At 33.0% G+C, this 16822-nt stretch overlaps 1 protein-coding gene across 1 annotated transcript; it reads left to right on the forward strand.

The window, feature by feature from the left end:
- Positions 1-10209: 10209 nt before the first annotated feature.
- Positions 10210-16165, forward strand: LOC143618931 (ABC transporter G family member 15-like). Its single transcript, XM_077090982.1, has 10 exons — positions 10210-10575; positions 10824-10903; positions 11910-12371; positions 12780-12902; positions 13031-13162; positions 13311-13595; positions 13693-13965; positions 14051-14158; positions 14768-15418; positions 16103-16165. The coding sequence occupies exons 1-9, from the start codon at positions 10278-10280 to the stop codon at positions 15116-15118; spliced, it is 2112 nt and encodes a 703-aa protein (XP_076947097.1). The 5' UTR covers positions 10210-10277; the 3' UTR covers positions 15119-15418; positions 16103-16165.
- The last annotated feature ends 657 nt before the right edge of the window (positions 16166-16822 follow it).

The raw sequence follows: 16822 nt of genomic DNA on the forward strand, positions 1-16822 counted from the left end.
TTATATCAAGAAAAATAAAGGTCATGGTAAAACTAAGAGTTACAATTGGATTTTTGAGGTAATTAACTAATTATAAAGACGAAAATGTAATGCACCGTTCAATAACCATTTGAAAAAAATAATTTCCGTAAGTTTAATTTTTGTTTTTGTATTTCACTTGGTTTTTCAAATGCAATATGTATTGCCCTTTTCTAAGTAAATTCAAAATTCTCAGGGCCTAGCGCTAAAAAAAATATATTAGGGCATGATGTTAACTAATCACGAAGTCGGTAAATTGTAATAAACGTTATATATAAAATGCACACCCTAGTTCCGTCCATGATTATATAATCATGTAACAAAAGTTAGGGTTGACCAAAGCTTAACCATTAACCAAAACAATTAACTGATATTCGGGATTAACCGACGGTTATGGTGTCAAGTAACTGGACATTAACCATAGCGAATCGAAAAGAACTAATACATACTTATGATTCGTAATCCATCTATTAAACATCGATTATGCATTTATGTATATAAATAAAAATTGAAGGAATAACAAGTAAAAAATAATCAATAAAAATTGAAGGAATAACAAGTAAAAAATAATCAATATGAAATTTGCATCCAAATTTCATATTTATTATTCTTTTTATAAAAAGCAGGCCTAAAAGTTTGTTGGGCCAAAACAATTGCTTATATATTTATATAGGTGGGCTTCAATTCCCGTTTGATGTCACCGATTTTTCCCCATGTTAATTTATTTCAAATGTTGGTTTAAACTTGTTTTGATTAATTAACCGAAATTAACCATATCCGAGCTTCATAACCGAAACAAAGTTCGGTTATGATTATGGTAAAAACCGAACCGATATTTGCACACTTGTAACCAATTTTTTTTAACATATCATCAGACATTTAACTAGTATAGAATAAATAAAAAAATATCAATCATATATGACAATAATTAGATAAATATATAAAACTTATATATGAACATGAAAGTATGTCTCATAATAATGAATGTATGAAGAAAAAGTTGTGATGGACGTAACACAAATGGAAAAAGTCATGACATGGACAGGGTGTTTAAATCAACGTTAAAAGACAGGTGCAACCACAAGCAGCTATATATTATTGTTTGATTAATAGCATTCAATTATGTAACATCAATGTTTCTTTACGTGTAAACAATAGGGAGGCCCATGGACCTAGAACACGACCTTTATTGCACCTTGAGGCTTCAGGAATGAGGAGGGCCTCTTGTCTAGAAAAATGTCACTATAATGTAACGGCACTGATGGAGAGTGTTCGCGACTGAGATCCAATGGTCAAGTTGACGACATTTGGTTGCAAGATGGCATTTCAATTTTAGCTTAATTAGGTCATTCAACTTTCAATAAATGTTATAATACTATATTTTCTTATCTGCATACTCTATATTCATAAATAACTAAAATGTCATTGAAACGAAGTTTTTTTATCAGTAAATATATCATTTACGATAATACAGTAGTTGTCTCTCTCGTTTTAGAACACAAATTGAAATTTAAGTGACCTAATTGAGACAAACTGAAAGTTGAGTGACCTGATTGAGACAAAACAAAATATGGGTGACTTAATTGAAACAAACTTGAAACTTGTTAACTTTTCTATAGTGTTTTCCGTATTAGAATGGTGGGCCAAGGCCCTTCGTTTTGTTTTACGATTATGTATTAGTTATAAGGTAATTACTAACTAGTAAATAGTAATATTATATAATTAGTAGTGTAATATAGAGGTGCACAAATCGGGTTTTTCAGGAATCGGAACCAGGTAGGAGCTGGTTTCGGTATTTGACCTAGTTTTCCGAGGGTTTTTTCAGGTTTCGGGTACGGTTTGGTCGGATTTTGACCGGATATTGGTGGGACCGGTGCCACCAAAACCCAAAGCCCTGTCTGTACCCACGGGTAGAGTAGGGTCGGGTCCGGAACCGTTTTTTTGTGCACCTCTTGTGTAATAGATGGTGTAATTTTCTTGTTTTAGTTTAAATACCCATCCTTCAAAACATCAAGCCCAAGGCCCAAACCAACTAAAACAGTATCCTAATTGGCTAATTTTCATCGTGCCATCGTGAATAAACCTTCTAGCTTCCAGACACCGCTCGATTTCTCATCTTCGGCCTTGTTGCCACCGCTCCATATTGTACCCCGCGTACAATATATTTCTGTATCCTTCTCTGTTTGGTAGCAAAGAAAACGCCCGTGATCTACAATAGTACAATATAATCTTGATAGAGAATACCCCTTTTGATATGAAAAAAATAATAATAATCGTTTAACGAAGTTATTTATTTGTCAATAGAAGGTTTGGGGACATTAAAAGTTTGAACACGGAAGAAAATTATTAATTTAGCGATATTATTAATTTATCAAGGTTATACTCCGTACTATATTGTTGTTAAAACCATTTATTCAAAACATTTATTTCTCGGGTTGTAAAGAAAATGAATATGCATTGAACGTATAAGGGGAAGTTAATGAATTAAAAGTTTATTGAATTATTTGTAAGCCGTTCTCTAGAGTCCATTTATTTATAATAATCACGAATACCCGTGTAACGCAATGGGATAACTGGTGTTGCATATAATCTGAAATGTGCAAGCCCGTTATTATTATTAGCATAATACAATTTATATCATTAAATACAGAGGAGTGTCCACATGATTTCTGGCTTAAATAGCAACGACTCGACTAAAATTATAAATATAAATAAGGTTGATTTTTTTTAAATATGATACTAAAATATGTTAACTTCTAATTAATATGCTCGTACTTGAATATTTATAATACAATACAGATAAGACTAAAGTTAAAATATAAAGGGAGAAAAAATAAAAAAAATGTGAGAAATATTTTTTGACCATACAAAAAAACTCCTTAAAAATAAATTAAAAAAATAATAAAAAAATCATAACTTAAAATATAAATAAAAAACAACAAAAAATAAAAAAAACTAAAATGTTTGTGTCATCATTCCCGTTAAAAAAAACTAAAAAAAAATTGACGAAAAGACACAATGGCGAAAATGAACAAATGACACAATTATAACTAAAAAAATACACATAGATTACAAAATATAACACAATGCCACAAAATATAGCACAATGTTGAGTAATATAACACAATATAAAGAGAAAAAGATACAATGTCAAGAAAAAAGAAACAATGTAAAAGAAAAAAAAACACAATCAATGACGAAAATAAATACAAAACACAATGATAAACAAAAAGACACGACTTTTTTCATTTACCATTGTGTGTTTTTATTTTGAGAACGAGAAAGACGGTGAAAACATTTTTGTTTTCTACATTTTTTTGTTTTTTTAATATATTTTGAGTTATGATTTTTTTTTAATTTTTTAAGCGATTTTTTTGAGAGATTTTTTTGTGTGGCTACAAATTCTCCTCATCCTTCTCATTTTTGTTCTCTTTTGTAGAATAACTTGATCCTAAAAGGTTGTAAAACTCTTATAATCAAAAAACTCGTAACATAACAATCACTAGCTTAGTCTAGTGACAAATGTGTATGACCCTCAATCAAAAGGTTGTGAGTTCTAGTCATACTTAAGATATAGAGGAAATATTTAGCTGTTCAAATGAAAAAAAAAACTCTTAACATGTCACTCTCACATACATTGATAATATAGTATAGATATAGACAAGCAAATGAAGATGAACACCACCTTTTACTAACTTAACTAAGATTATTTGTAATGGGGTGTTATATGGGCACATAATGACTCTACAATCTACACCATCCCTCGGGCATTATAGTGGCGTGAAAGGGCTTGAACATTTCTACAATAATGTCATATATGGCTTGAAGTGGTAATGATTAAATGGACATTAAGGATGACGTTACCATAACACATGTTTTTAGTTAAAGAAAGTAATGATAATGTGGCAAGAAAGTGACTGCTTAACGGGCATTAAGTGTCATTAACCATTGGCATTGCCAAAAAGAAGACATCGGACACAATTTCCAAATTTGACAGAAATCAAAGAATACTTTGATAAAGTCTAAGAATAGCTTGATTGTTACTTAAAATAGAAAGAAATCACATATGCTTATGAAAAAAAGGGTTGGAGGAGGGAACCCTTACCCCGGTACTCATTTGGATACCCATCACCCCACCCCGCAAGAGGTATGACGCCGGTAAAACACCTCCATTCAGTCCGCGACAGATCTGGGCCGACCCTCAGGATCGAACCCGCGCCACTACGGCTTCCCTGTCTTAGTAGAACTTCATTGGTGATGGGTACCTCAAGGCCGCCTGGAGTGGGATTCGAACTTGAGACCTCCCATAGGAAAGCCCAAGCCTTATCCAACCCAGCTAGACACCAATTGACACATATGCTTATGAAAGGTCAAACTAAAGTTGTTCATGATGATATCATAGATGAATATTTATGATAAGTATGTTAGTAGGACGGGGAAGACGACAATGTAAAATCCTTCTTGATGAATAAAATAAGTTTATTATTTTTTTGTTCTCAAGCTAATAATATATATCAAAACAGATAATCATTATCCTTCATATATGTATCTTTTTATGATTAAAAATCTAAATAAAAAATATACTAGTTTATGTCACTACGATTAGTCTTAGCTATCCACAAATTCTATTTTTAGTATGCTTACCCTTCAAAGAAAAAAAAAGAAGAAGGTTTTACCTAACACATAAGATCGTGTCATAAAATCCAAGTTTAGTTACAGGTAAATTATTTGTTAGGTGAATTCAATGTAATTATATATTTAACTACTTATATTATATTTTTTTTTAAAATTAAAGTGAAATCTGAATGAACATTGATACACGTTAAGAGGTGTGGAGTGCATGGTTATTAAAGACCATTATAATTTTCGTTATCAACGGACCTGGTGTTTCCAAGGGAGTTGCGCCCCTTTGGTAGGGTTAGGGGAAATGCACTAGACGAGGTTCAATGGGATGAGGCCTCTGGTAGGAGTCTTGTTGTTGGCGTGTTGTTGTTTGGTATTAGCCATCAGGTTGATTAAACATAAACTTATGGTCATTTTAACCGCAGGGTTAGTTGAAGATTCAATGTACAAGTTGGATACGTTTAATATACATCAAAAGTCTCTTTTGCTAACATGTTTAATTCCCTTATAATAGAACATTAGAAGCTAAATTCAATGTGAAAATCTAACATGTAAAGATTGAAACACATGTGATGTATCATATCAATGCGTGTCTTCTTCATACATGTAAGAGTGGTTAGGTTGAAATTTACTTCTTAATAATTTTTTGAACCGTTGTATGTCTAGGTGCTAGACTAAATAAAGAACTATTTATGAGAGTATGGAGTGTTGTCGTTTCAACAAGTTTGGACTTGTCTTTTATTTACTTATATGTACATGGCTTATAAATGTTATCAAGATTATTTAAGCACGTAGAATTTATGCATATACTAGCTTCATGACTTTCTGTATTTTAGTAGAAAATTGAATTTAAATCATCTACATTATGAACTTTTAACATATTTTTTTTCCAATGAATCAAGGGTTCCAAAGGGGACGGACCCCATGCGGGACCCAACATGTTGAGTACCTGGTGAAAGTTGTTTAATATCTAGAGGTTGAACAAAAATGATGTGGAAACTAATCACCCGTTAATTATTGTCAGAGTTGCTTCATATCAGAATAGTCAACAGAATATGGTGCGGGAACTGATCATCTGTTGTCGTCGTCAATAGTAAATGATCATCAATGGGAACTGTGGTCAACAACATTAAGGACAAGCAACATAGAAACACTATCAAAAACTATGATAACAACAACTCTGATCAACATAAAATTTGGGATTAATAGTAACTGAGTGATCAACAATAACCAAGTTACCGTTAGGGATGATAATTTTTCCCGAATACCCGTATCCATACCCGTTCAGTACTTGCACACGTTTATTTGGTATGGGTACGCGTATTTTGGTACTCGGTACCCGCTTGGAATATGTAGGTATATTAATTTTAGGATTTTTATGCACTCAGCCTCCCGTGCTTATTATCTTCAAACATGCATCGCCTTATATCTTCCAATCCTTTAGCAAAGATTAAGCGAATATTAACATTCTTTTGTTTGGTACATTTTGTTTAAGAGTAAACTGCATTTTTCGTTCATGCGGTTTGTCCAAATATGCGGTTTTAGTCCAGTAGTTTCAAATTTATGATTTTCGTCCATGTGATTTCATTTCACTTGCAATAAACCCGAATTCATTAACCCCGTTAAGTTTTATCGTTAAGCATATCAACGCGCCCCTCACGTGAGGGGCATTTTTGTCTTTTGTCGTCCCAAATAAACCACAGTCGTAATTCAAAAGCCCCCCCCCCCCCCCCCCCCCCCCGGGGTCAGGGGATGGGATGTATTTGGGGAAAAAATGACAAAATTGTCCCTCACATGAAGGGTAAGCTGGAGAAGTTTAAAGACCAGACTTAACGGGGTTAAATGAATTCGGGTTTAATTGCAGGTGAAATGAAACCACATAGACGAAAATCACAAATTTGAAGCTATTGGACTAAAATTACAAATTTGAACAAACCACAAGGACGAAACCCACAATTTACTTTTTGTTTAAACATATTGACAAGTTTTTTGAGAAAATTTGTATATTCCGGTATTCAATGCTTGATTATGAATGAATCTGATATTATAGTTGATTTGTTTTATTTTTTAAATCTGGTCTAATGTTTTGATCGTGGTTTACGATTTTGGTATTATATAATAACGAGCATCAAATAACATATAATGATTCTACACTGGTCATTGACATTGTTAAGAAACCTGATTCTGATTTATGGATGTCACGAAGGCAAGATGAAACATGCAAAGGCACGTGATACATTGAATGCATTTATGCATCTGTAAAATATTTTTTCAGTGGATAGTAATTATCATTTCATAATTCATACTAAGAAATGTCTAGAAATGCAATACCCGATACCCCCATTAAGGATTAACTAATAATTTGTATTTTAACACTCTTATAATTTGAATATATGTTTTCAGTGGATAGCTAGCTATTATTATTTTTGTTTCTGGTAGTTTTTAATTATATTTTGAAAATTTCAATATCAATTTATTTATCATGGGCATACTTACAAAACTCTCTTAGTGTTGCCAGGTCCGCCAACTATGAATTGCGAGTAGTACTCAGCTTAGCCGGAAAGTATTTGGGAATTACTTGCCGAGTATTCAGCCTAGCTTGGTGGGGTGTACTTAGGGATTATTCATTGAATACTCGTCATTTAGGCGCCAATTTTGCCAACCATGATTATAGGTAATATTAAGATGTTAATATGCTTATTAATTAATCAATTGGATAAATGCAAGTCACTAATTTTTTCAATTGTGAAACAAACATACTGCTACCCCAGTTAAATATACAAACAAATGTAATTATGTAACTATTATAATCATACTAGAGTCTAGGAGAGTATAATAAGGGAAAAATGTAGTTTTAAATTGATTTAATAATTCAAAATGTGATATGTAGGTTGGTAAATGGTAAGTCTATACCGGCAATTTATACAGTGACATTCATAACTTCATTTTCGTTGGCAAGGGCAATTCCACTTGCAAAGTCTTGATAGATTTACAATCTGTATGTTTACACTTGATTTCTAGTTGATCGATTTCGCTCACAAAAATTACGATCACACATTTTCTTAAGGGTTGCATTTTGTCCCGGTCACACATTTTCTCAAGGTTAGGGAATTAGTTACTGTAGCAAAAAAGTAACAGCTTGTGAAAATGACATTTACATGAAACTATAATGATGCTAATAAATATCTTGAGAAACAACAATTGCTTCTCATTTTGGTTGGACTAAGACATTTTTTTTCACACTTCTCCCCTCTCCTTAAAAGATGAAGCTTTTGCCAAACCACGTGTATCAAAGTGTGTATATAAACGTACGATTGGATTAAGGTGTATCATGTATGAGTAAACCGAAGTAATCATAACAACAACAACAACAACAACAATAATAATAATAATAAAATTATAATGATAATAATAATAGGCGCACGATTTAATTTATTCATCAATGTGTACATAAAGGATGTTTCTATTCAAGTGATTGAGACACTAGTCCTATATATGGTGGACAAATATATAGATCCAGAAGTAGGATCGGAAAGTATGAGTTAGTCGTCTAAAAAAATTAATTTAAGGTCTTATAGCTAGATGCACGATCACATTTATTCATTTATACGAAGGGCTTTCTTACAGATGAGTCGACATTGAGTAATTAGGCTTTCTTATCGTTAAGTACATGATTTCAAGACTTACAATAGTTCACCCGAGATTCCAATCAAATTACTTAGAACACAATTTTTTTTCTTTTCTTTCCTTTTTTATTCTTGGAGAACAAAAAACAACAAAATAAATAAATTATTTTTTAAATTAAAAAATATTTAAAGTATAAGCTAATGAATAAAATGCAATGTTGATTTTATGTTTTTAAACAAAATTCATTTATTCATCCATATACATGTGCAAATCATAATAGTTTATAAAAACAAGAACAATATAAACAAATGAGTTTAACAGTTTTTTTTTTAATGTAAATAACATATACATTTGTATCTAAAATGTAAGTTAAAAAATATATGAATTATCGATAAAAAAATTAAACAGTTTAATTAGGTTTGAATTATTGATATTAGTATTTAATTGTATATCATATTAAATATTAAAATTGAAAATTCAGTTAATTTTCAAATTGATAATAGTGGTCCATCCCAACGCCCTGCTTGCGGTGCGCGCATATAATGTATATATGTGTGAACCCTCGGGTGGGCAAAAGTAAAAGTGCACTAATTTTGACGTTATTTTACTAATCTCGTGAAAATAACGTTAAAAGTGGCGGAAGGTTAATCAGGCATCATGCGGTGGCGTTGATAGCCGAAAGACAAGGGCACATGCACCAATCAGCCGGTGTCCTGATGATTGAGTGCTATGTGCCTTATGTCCAAGGCTTGATGCAAAACTACTATCGAGCCGGGGGTCTCGCCGGAAGCAGCCTCTCTATCCCTATGAGATAGAGGTAAGACTGTCTACATCTTACCCTCCTCAGACCCTACCATAGCATTGCTATTGATGGGATACACTGAGTACGATGATGATGATGATGATGATGATGATGGTCCATCCCAACTATGCATATGGAAGTGTCACCTACAAGGATAAGTATATTCTCTGAATTAGAGAGAAAACACTATTTGATTTCTAAATACTCCAATGCATTTTTATTCCTTCTTTTTACTGGATATTCTTTTTCATCCACACACCCGTTTATACAAATTATACAAAACAAAAATATGAAACGAATAGGCTTTTTAACGGGCTTAGTTGATTATGATTATATATATGTTAAAGTTACCATCAAATACCGAACGGTAATAAATGTTTCGGTAATACTTATATTTTTCCTTTCAATCAAATTAATTGATAGATTAACACACATTCGCAATGGTAGAACCAAACTTCATTTAATCTAACGAACACGTTTATTGTTTAACACACAATCAATTTTAAAAAGATAACTACAACAACCTTATTCACTTACACGTCATACTAATAATTAGATGTAATAGGAAATACAAAGAGTTATTGTACAGTATCTTGACACTACACATTTAATTAAATAAACATTTGCCTATTACATTTAAAATAACATGTCATATATCTATACAAATTCTCAGCTACTTGAAAGTGATTACGTATGTTATCAATAAAAATTACAATAGTTGATTTATAATCAAGTGAATAAATACGTTTTTGTAAATATATTTTCCAGAAAGCCAAGGTGGTTTAGAGGAAAATTGCATTGATGCTTCAACCTATTTTGTGTCGGATATTTAAATATATATTTTTTCATGCTCCATAAATATGCTATTGATTTAATAATAACAAATCAAACATAATAAAGCATAATTCTATTCTTCACCAAGAAAAATATTCAATTTACAATTAATGATTGAACCGATGACAGTTATTGAGATCCCTGTGTTTCCGTAGATCTAATTTAAAAGACTTAAACAAAATGTTAAAGTCATTCAACAACCAACCAACCAACCAACCATTGCTTTCAAAATAAATGCATGGCCATGCTAACCTAGCTACTTCCACCTCAAATATATATCAACTTCAAATTTTATAAAGAAAAGGTAATAAATATCTCCCAAACAGGGTTCTTTTTATTCTTCATCTTTGAAAGTGAAAGGTTCTTTCTAAAGATGAACATAGAAGTGGGAAATCATGGCGGTGGCGGCGGTAACAACGGTCGAGTGGCTGAGCATGGAGATGGTTGTGATGAAGGTGGTTGTGGAATGAATGTAGGCCCAAGTTTGAGTATGAAAGAAAGGGCATGTTATTTGGTGTGGCAAGATCTAAGGGTGATGCTTCCGAGCTCTGGCGATGGACCAACCAAACGGTTGCTCCATGGCCTTAATGGATTTGCCGAACCAGGTCGAATCATGGCTATTATGGGTCCGTCTGGTTCGGGGAAATCCACACTACTTGATGCTTTAGCAGGTTAGTTTCATCCTAGTCTCAAAGATATTTTTTTTCGAACAGTAAAATTTTATAAACAAAACCAAACATCCAAAGAGCAACCTCCACAACCAGAGAGAAGTCACCAACAAAACCACAAAAAGAACTACATGAACAAGGATTTACATCACTTCTTCCAATATATATGTCTATTTAAAGATGTAACTAGTTCAAGTTTCTTATTTCTAAATTAGTTGAATATAATGTGATTTGGATTGTTACCCATATAGGTAGATTAGCAAAGAATGTGGTGATGACCGGAAATGTTCTAGTAAATGGCGAGAAGAAGAACCTAAGCTATGGTGCTATGGTAAGTAACCGCTACGAAAACAGATATTTGCTATGGCGAAATTCTTAGCAAATAACTTTTACTACGGATTTGGTTTGTAGTTGATCATTTCTATGATGAAGTTCGTTAATCTTTGTTATGACGGAACGTATTTGCTATGGATTTAGCAACAAATTAAAATAGTTATTTAAGATATTTGTTTCTTTGGATTTTGATGCGGATTTTGCTATGTATATTACTAAAGTTTTTTTAAATAATAATTATTTCCATTTTGTGGTGGGTATTGTTAAATTTTTATTATTTTCTTGGTTTTGCTACGGATTTTATACGCTACGGAATATCCATAGCTACCGAAGCAAAATGTGCATGTAGCTAGTCTTTAGCTAGCAAAACTAGTGACCGATATTTTTTATAACAAAATTATGTATCAACTACATGTTTGTTTCGTATATAAACTTAAATAAACAACGAATAACGAAAGTAATAGTGTAATACATTGTAGCAAATAACCAGATGTAATTGCTACAAAAACAGATATTTGCTATGGTGAAATTCGTAGCAAATAACTTTTCTACGGATTTGCTCTGCAATTGATAATTATCTTTGTTCTGACGAAAACATATTTGTGATGGATTTAGCTACAAAAATAGTTATTTTTAATATATATGTGTTTTTTTTTTGTTTTTTTTTGTGCGGATTTTGCTATGGATATTATTAAAGCTGTTTTTCAAATAATAATTATTTCCATTTTGTGGTAGGTATTATTAAATTTTATGTTTTTCTATTTTTTTGGTTTCGCTACTGATTTTGTATGCAACGGAATATCCGTAGCTGAAATGACGCAAAATGTGTCTATAGCTAATCTTTAGCAAAACTAGTAATCGACCAATATTTTTTATAGCAAAATCTTGTATCAGCAACATGTTTGTTTCGTATATGTTTTATAGCAAAATCTTGTATCAGCAACATGTTTGTTTCGTATATGACTTAAAATAAACGTCGATTGACGAAAGTAATATATCCGTAGGCTTACGTGACACAAGAAGATGTTCTAATGGGAACCCTCTCGGTTAGAGAAACAATCACCTACTCAGCCCATCTAAGGCTACCATCAACATTAACTAAAGAAGAGATTGAAGACACCATCGAGGGAACAATAATGGAGATGGGACTCGAGGATTGTGCGGATAGATTAGTCGGAAATTGGCATTTGAGGGGCATAAGTGGCGGTGAGAAGAAAAGGCTAAGTATTGCACTTGAAATTCTTGTAAGGCCAAGACTTTTGTTTCTAGATGAACCAACAAGTGGTCTTGATAGCGCCTCAGCGTTTTTCGTGGCTCATGCTCTAAAAAGCGTCGCCCGTGATGGAAGAACCGTCATTTCTTCCATCCACCAACCGAGCAGTGAAGTTTTCGCATTATTCGATGACTTGTTTCTTTTATCAGGAGGCCAAACTGTATATTTTGGAGAGTCAAAGGAAGCTATAGAGGTTAGTACTTAGACCTTAGTTTTTTTTAAAGGCGTCATATATATATATATATATATAACAACAAAACCACGACTAGCAAGAAACTAGACGAGACCTTAGTAACTGTTAAAAACCAAACATATTGTAATATAACAAACACCCTTCATTTGTAAAACATGTTTCACGACAAGCTTTGCGACTCGGGTATTTTGCGATTGTTTTCCGAGTCGTAAATGCCCCTCTGATTATTCTCCTTTCATTGTTTCGGATTTATTTTATGGTAGGTATAAGATCATATAAGAATAATAACTCGGACTTTATTACTATCAATTTTTTTCTATGACATGTTACATTTATGCCATACAAGACTTAAGTGACCATATCCATATTATCCTCTCATGTTTATTTTACACCACTGGTTTTTTACAGTTTTTTGCCGAGTCTGGATTCCCATGTCCAATCAAAAGAAACCCGTCCGACCATTTTCTGCGTTGTATCAATTCGGACTTTGACATTGTAGCAACCACACTGAAGGGATCATCGAGAATATACGTATGTTTTTTTTTTCTTGTTTTGGCTACCATTTGTTCGTTTTAATGTTGTTTATATCAAACAATACAACTCCTTAAATTTTGTTATCTTTAACATGTTTTGTTCTTGTTTAATGTTTTTATTTGTAGGAGGGACAAGAAGAATCAGACCCTTATATGAATATGGTAACAGCAGAGATTAAGGCGGCCTTAGTAGAGAAATACCGGTGGTCCAAACAAGCCGCGAAAGCTAGATCAAAGATTAAACAGCTCGCGGCAATGGTAAGTTTATTATCTATTAATTATAGTTATTATTATTTGATTTATTTTTTATCTTTAAATTAAATTTGTTTGTAATTAGTTATTATTTATTGATCATGTTATCATTATCTCATTATCTTATAATCTGATTACTGATTTCCATTTGTAGCGCGGAACTGAGACCTATGCGAGTACTGCGAGCCAAGCAGGATGGTGGAAGCAACTTAGCACATTGACTCGAAGATCTTTTGTGAACATGTCAAGAGATATGGGATATTATTGGTTACGTATAATTATTTACATAGTTGTGTCTATATGTGTCGGGACGATATTCTACGATGTTGGTACTGGTTATACCGCTATACTAGCGAGAGGAGCGTGTGGAGGGTTCATAACCGGATTTATGACCTTCATGTCCATCGGAAGCTTCCCTTCGTTTATCGAAGATATGAAGGTAGACTATTAATTATATTTATTTCAAAGTAGTATCAACATTTTTTTATTCATGAGAACCTGTTACTGAAAAACTTACTGGTTACACCTGTGTTAAGATCTTTACTAGGGAACGACTCAATGGATACTACGGGGTGGGCGCGTTTATACTAGCGAATTTCCTATCGTCGTTCCCATTCTTGGTGGCGGTTTCCTTTGTCACAGGAACGATCGCATGGAACATGGTGAAGTTTAATCACGGATTCTCACGATACGCTTTCTACTGTCTCAATATATTCGGCTCGATTGCGGTGATAGAGAGTTGTATGATGATTGTGGCATCACTAGTACCCAATTTTCTCATGGGACTTGTAATCGGGGCCGGAGTACTAGTAAGATCACATCTGAATCATATGATACGCCTATGTCTACAAAACATTATAAGCTAATTATTTTACATGATACACAATTACATAGGGTGTTATGATGATGACCTCCGGATTCTTTCGCCAACTTCCTGATCTTCCAAAGCCGTTTTGGCGCTACCCGGTTTCATACTTAAACTATGGATCATGGGCAATACAGGTACTTACACGTAACAATCTTGTTAAATGCAAGCCCGTGTCTGAGATTTCGAGTGCTCAAGATGAGCATGGAAAATGAGCCTTATATAATTTTTATTTTTCAAAAGATTGACAATAAAGGCCCAATTTATCACTAATTTACTAGAACAAATCAGAATGGCTCAAATCCTTTATATAAACTTAGGCCCTTAAATAAACATAATTTTATTAGAAAAATTCAGGCTCCAACTGAAAATGGGCCCAACAAGGTTGTCGAGCTTTGTGTGGGGTGAGAGTCGGGCCTGGTTAAATGCATTCGTTTGTTTGTTTGTATTATTATAGGCATTCATGGTCCAGTTTTGCCGTTTTTAAAAATTATAGGCAAGATCACCAAGTAGAATTTACAAATGCGACAAACCAAACTGGCCGATTTTACTAGTTTGATTGTTTGAAACGATTATATTTTATAAAACCTATTAAAATTTTAACTTCGTAAAGACACTAATATTATAAAGTTAGTTCTATATCCAATTTTTTCCCACTCCAATTCCTAACAAATTCTAATTAATTAAAAAAGAATTCCATTAATCAAATTGTTATTTATCTGATCAAGGAAAGTGATCAATTGCAGGGAGGATACAAGAATGATTTACTAAACTTGGTTTTTGATGGATTATTACCTGGTGACCCGAAAATCACGGGTGAGGAAGTTATTAGGAAACTTTACCGATTACCGTTGAGTCACTCTAAGTGGTGGGACTTGTTGGCAATATTTGCGCTTCTTGTGAGTTATCGAACGATCTTCTTTCTAATTCTCAAGTTGAAAGAGAGAGCGATGCCATTTTTCCAGTCGTTGTACGCGAAGAGAACGATACATCGTCTTAAAAGACGTGCTTCATTCGTGAAGTTCCCCTCTTCAAGACGATACCAAACACTTCGCTCTTTAGCATCACAAGAGGGCCTTAGCTCACCAATACCATAACTTAACAATATTGTAAATTCAAATTTTCATACTCGAGAGCAATAAAGTGATCTACACACATACAACTTATACAAAGATATTGTAACAATTGGTATTATCAATGACTAGATCTCATGACCTTGTATATTAGCGGTCACTAGAATAAATCAACAATCACTTTAGCTTTGTTCCAATTAAGATAGTAACCGAGAATCTGTATGTCGATTAGTTCTTCAGGATGATAATAGAAAACATGAATGATATGATAAGCCTATGACAATATGTATACCTGTTACAACACAAAGTGTAACCACTAGGGCTGTGCAACTGTTCAGAACCGCGAGAACCGAACCGGAATTGAAAATGAGTGAAAAATAGAACCGGAACCGGAACCTATTATAGTAAACCGGTTCGGTTCCAGAACCGCTAAAGCCGGTTCTCGCTAATCGGTTCTGGCTAGAACCGGTTCGATCATTTATTTATCAAATGAGTTATGCAAACTTTGCATGTTGCAAAACAAGTTTATACAATTGTATGTCTTCTTTCACGGTAAAACTAATCCGTTATATTTTTTATTAAAATCTAAGTGTTGAAGTTAAAAAAATCATTAGCAACGATAGATTAATGGAAGATCAAATCATTTTATATTAAATTACCTTGATAGCTTAAATCAAAATTGATCATGGTTGCTAGTTCTTGAACGTAGAGAAAGAAGATTTGAATAAAAAAAATGATTGAATGAATGCCGGTTAATAAGTTACTGTATAAAAAATAGGGATTGGTATATTTATTTAAAACGTTTTGAATATTCCGGTTCTTAGGTTTCAAGTCTAGAACCGCCGGTTTTACCCGGAACCGAACCGGGAACCGTTTAATGCAAATTCTGAGAACCAAGAACCGAACCGGTACACACATTAGCGGTTCGGAGGCACCGGTTCGGTTCCGGTTCCTCGATTCTGACGGTTTCGAACCGTTTTTTGCTCACCCCTAGTAACCACAACAGAGGAGTATGATCCAGACGAAATTATTGTCAACTTGGTCAAGTTCCCTTTAGGATGTATAGTTAAAGATAGGGTTTATGTTTAGGGAAAAACTAAGAATGGGGGACAGAGACGAACACAAAATCGTTTTGTGTTTGTGATTCGGCTATGATTTTATGCTTAATCTCTCCCTTATATACGCCCAAAAGGAAACCCTTTATTAGCAAGTAAAGGGTAATATAGTTCGTCAACAATTACCAAAGTAATATATAATAAGCTATAATTCATTATTTTAATCTATCTACCTATTCTAATAAAGTAAAATAATTGTGACACATGTCAGTTTGTGGTTAATCCTCACAATGTTTTTCCCTCCAAAACTAATATATGGCATATATCAATGATTATTCACTTTCCTTTTACACTTCATTTATATTATATATAATTAAATTATTCACTTTTCTTTAAACTATATTTGTATTATATCTATACACTTTTATACAAATAAATATTTACATATTATACCAATGTACATTGCTAGAATATATTCCATCAACAGAAGAGAAATGATTTTGACGGGAATTTTATATTGAAAATTAACCTCAGAATGTCATGTATCCATAATTATTTTCTTTTATTAGTATAGGTAGATAAGACTGTTGTAATAGTTGAATAACAATGTGTTTATAAGGACAACATGAAAGCTGCTCAAAAAGAAAAATCTGATGTCTTTTTTGTCTATGAC

The sequence above is a fragment of the Bidens hawaiensis genome, unplaced genomic scaffold (genome assembly GCF_021521415.1).
Source record: "Bidens hawaiensis isolate Kalapana, Puna unplaced genomic scaffold, B.hawaiensis_p1.1 tig00002343_1, whole genome shotgun sequence".
NCBI classification, from domain to species: Eukaryota; Viridiplantae; Streptophyta; class Magnoliopsida; order Asterales; family Asteraceae; genus Bidens; species Bidens hawaiensis.

Bases quoted from the DNA above. Each gene is read 5' to 3' on its own strand.
- LOC143618931 (XM_077090982.1), top strand. From the start codon at position 10,278: ATGAACATAGAAGTGGGAAATCATGGCGGTGGCGGCGGTAACAACGGT. The intron at 13,596-13,692 runs GTAGACTATTAA...ACCTGTGTTAAG, and splicing joins CGTTTATCGAAGATATGAAG to ATCTTTACTAGGGAACGACT. The intron at 14,159-14,767 runs GTACTTACACGT...GATCAATTGCAG, and splicing joins ATGGATCATGGGCAATACAG to GGAGGATACAAGAATGATTT.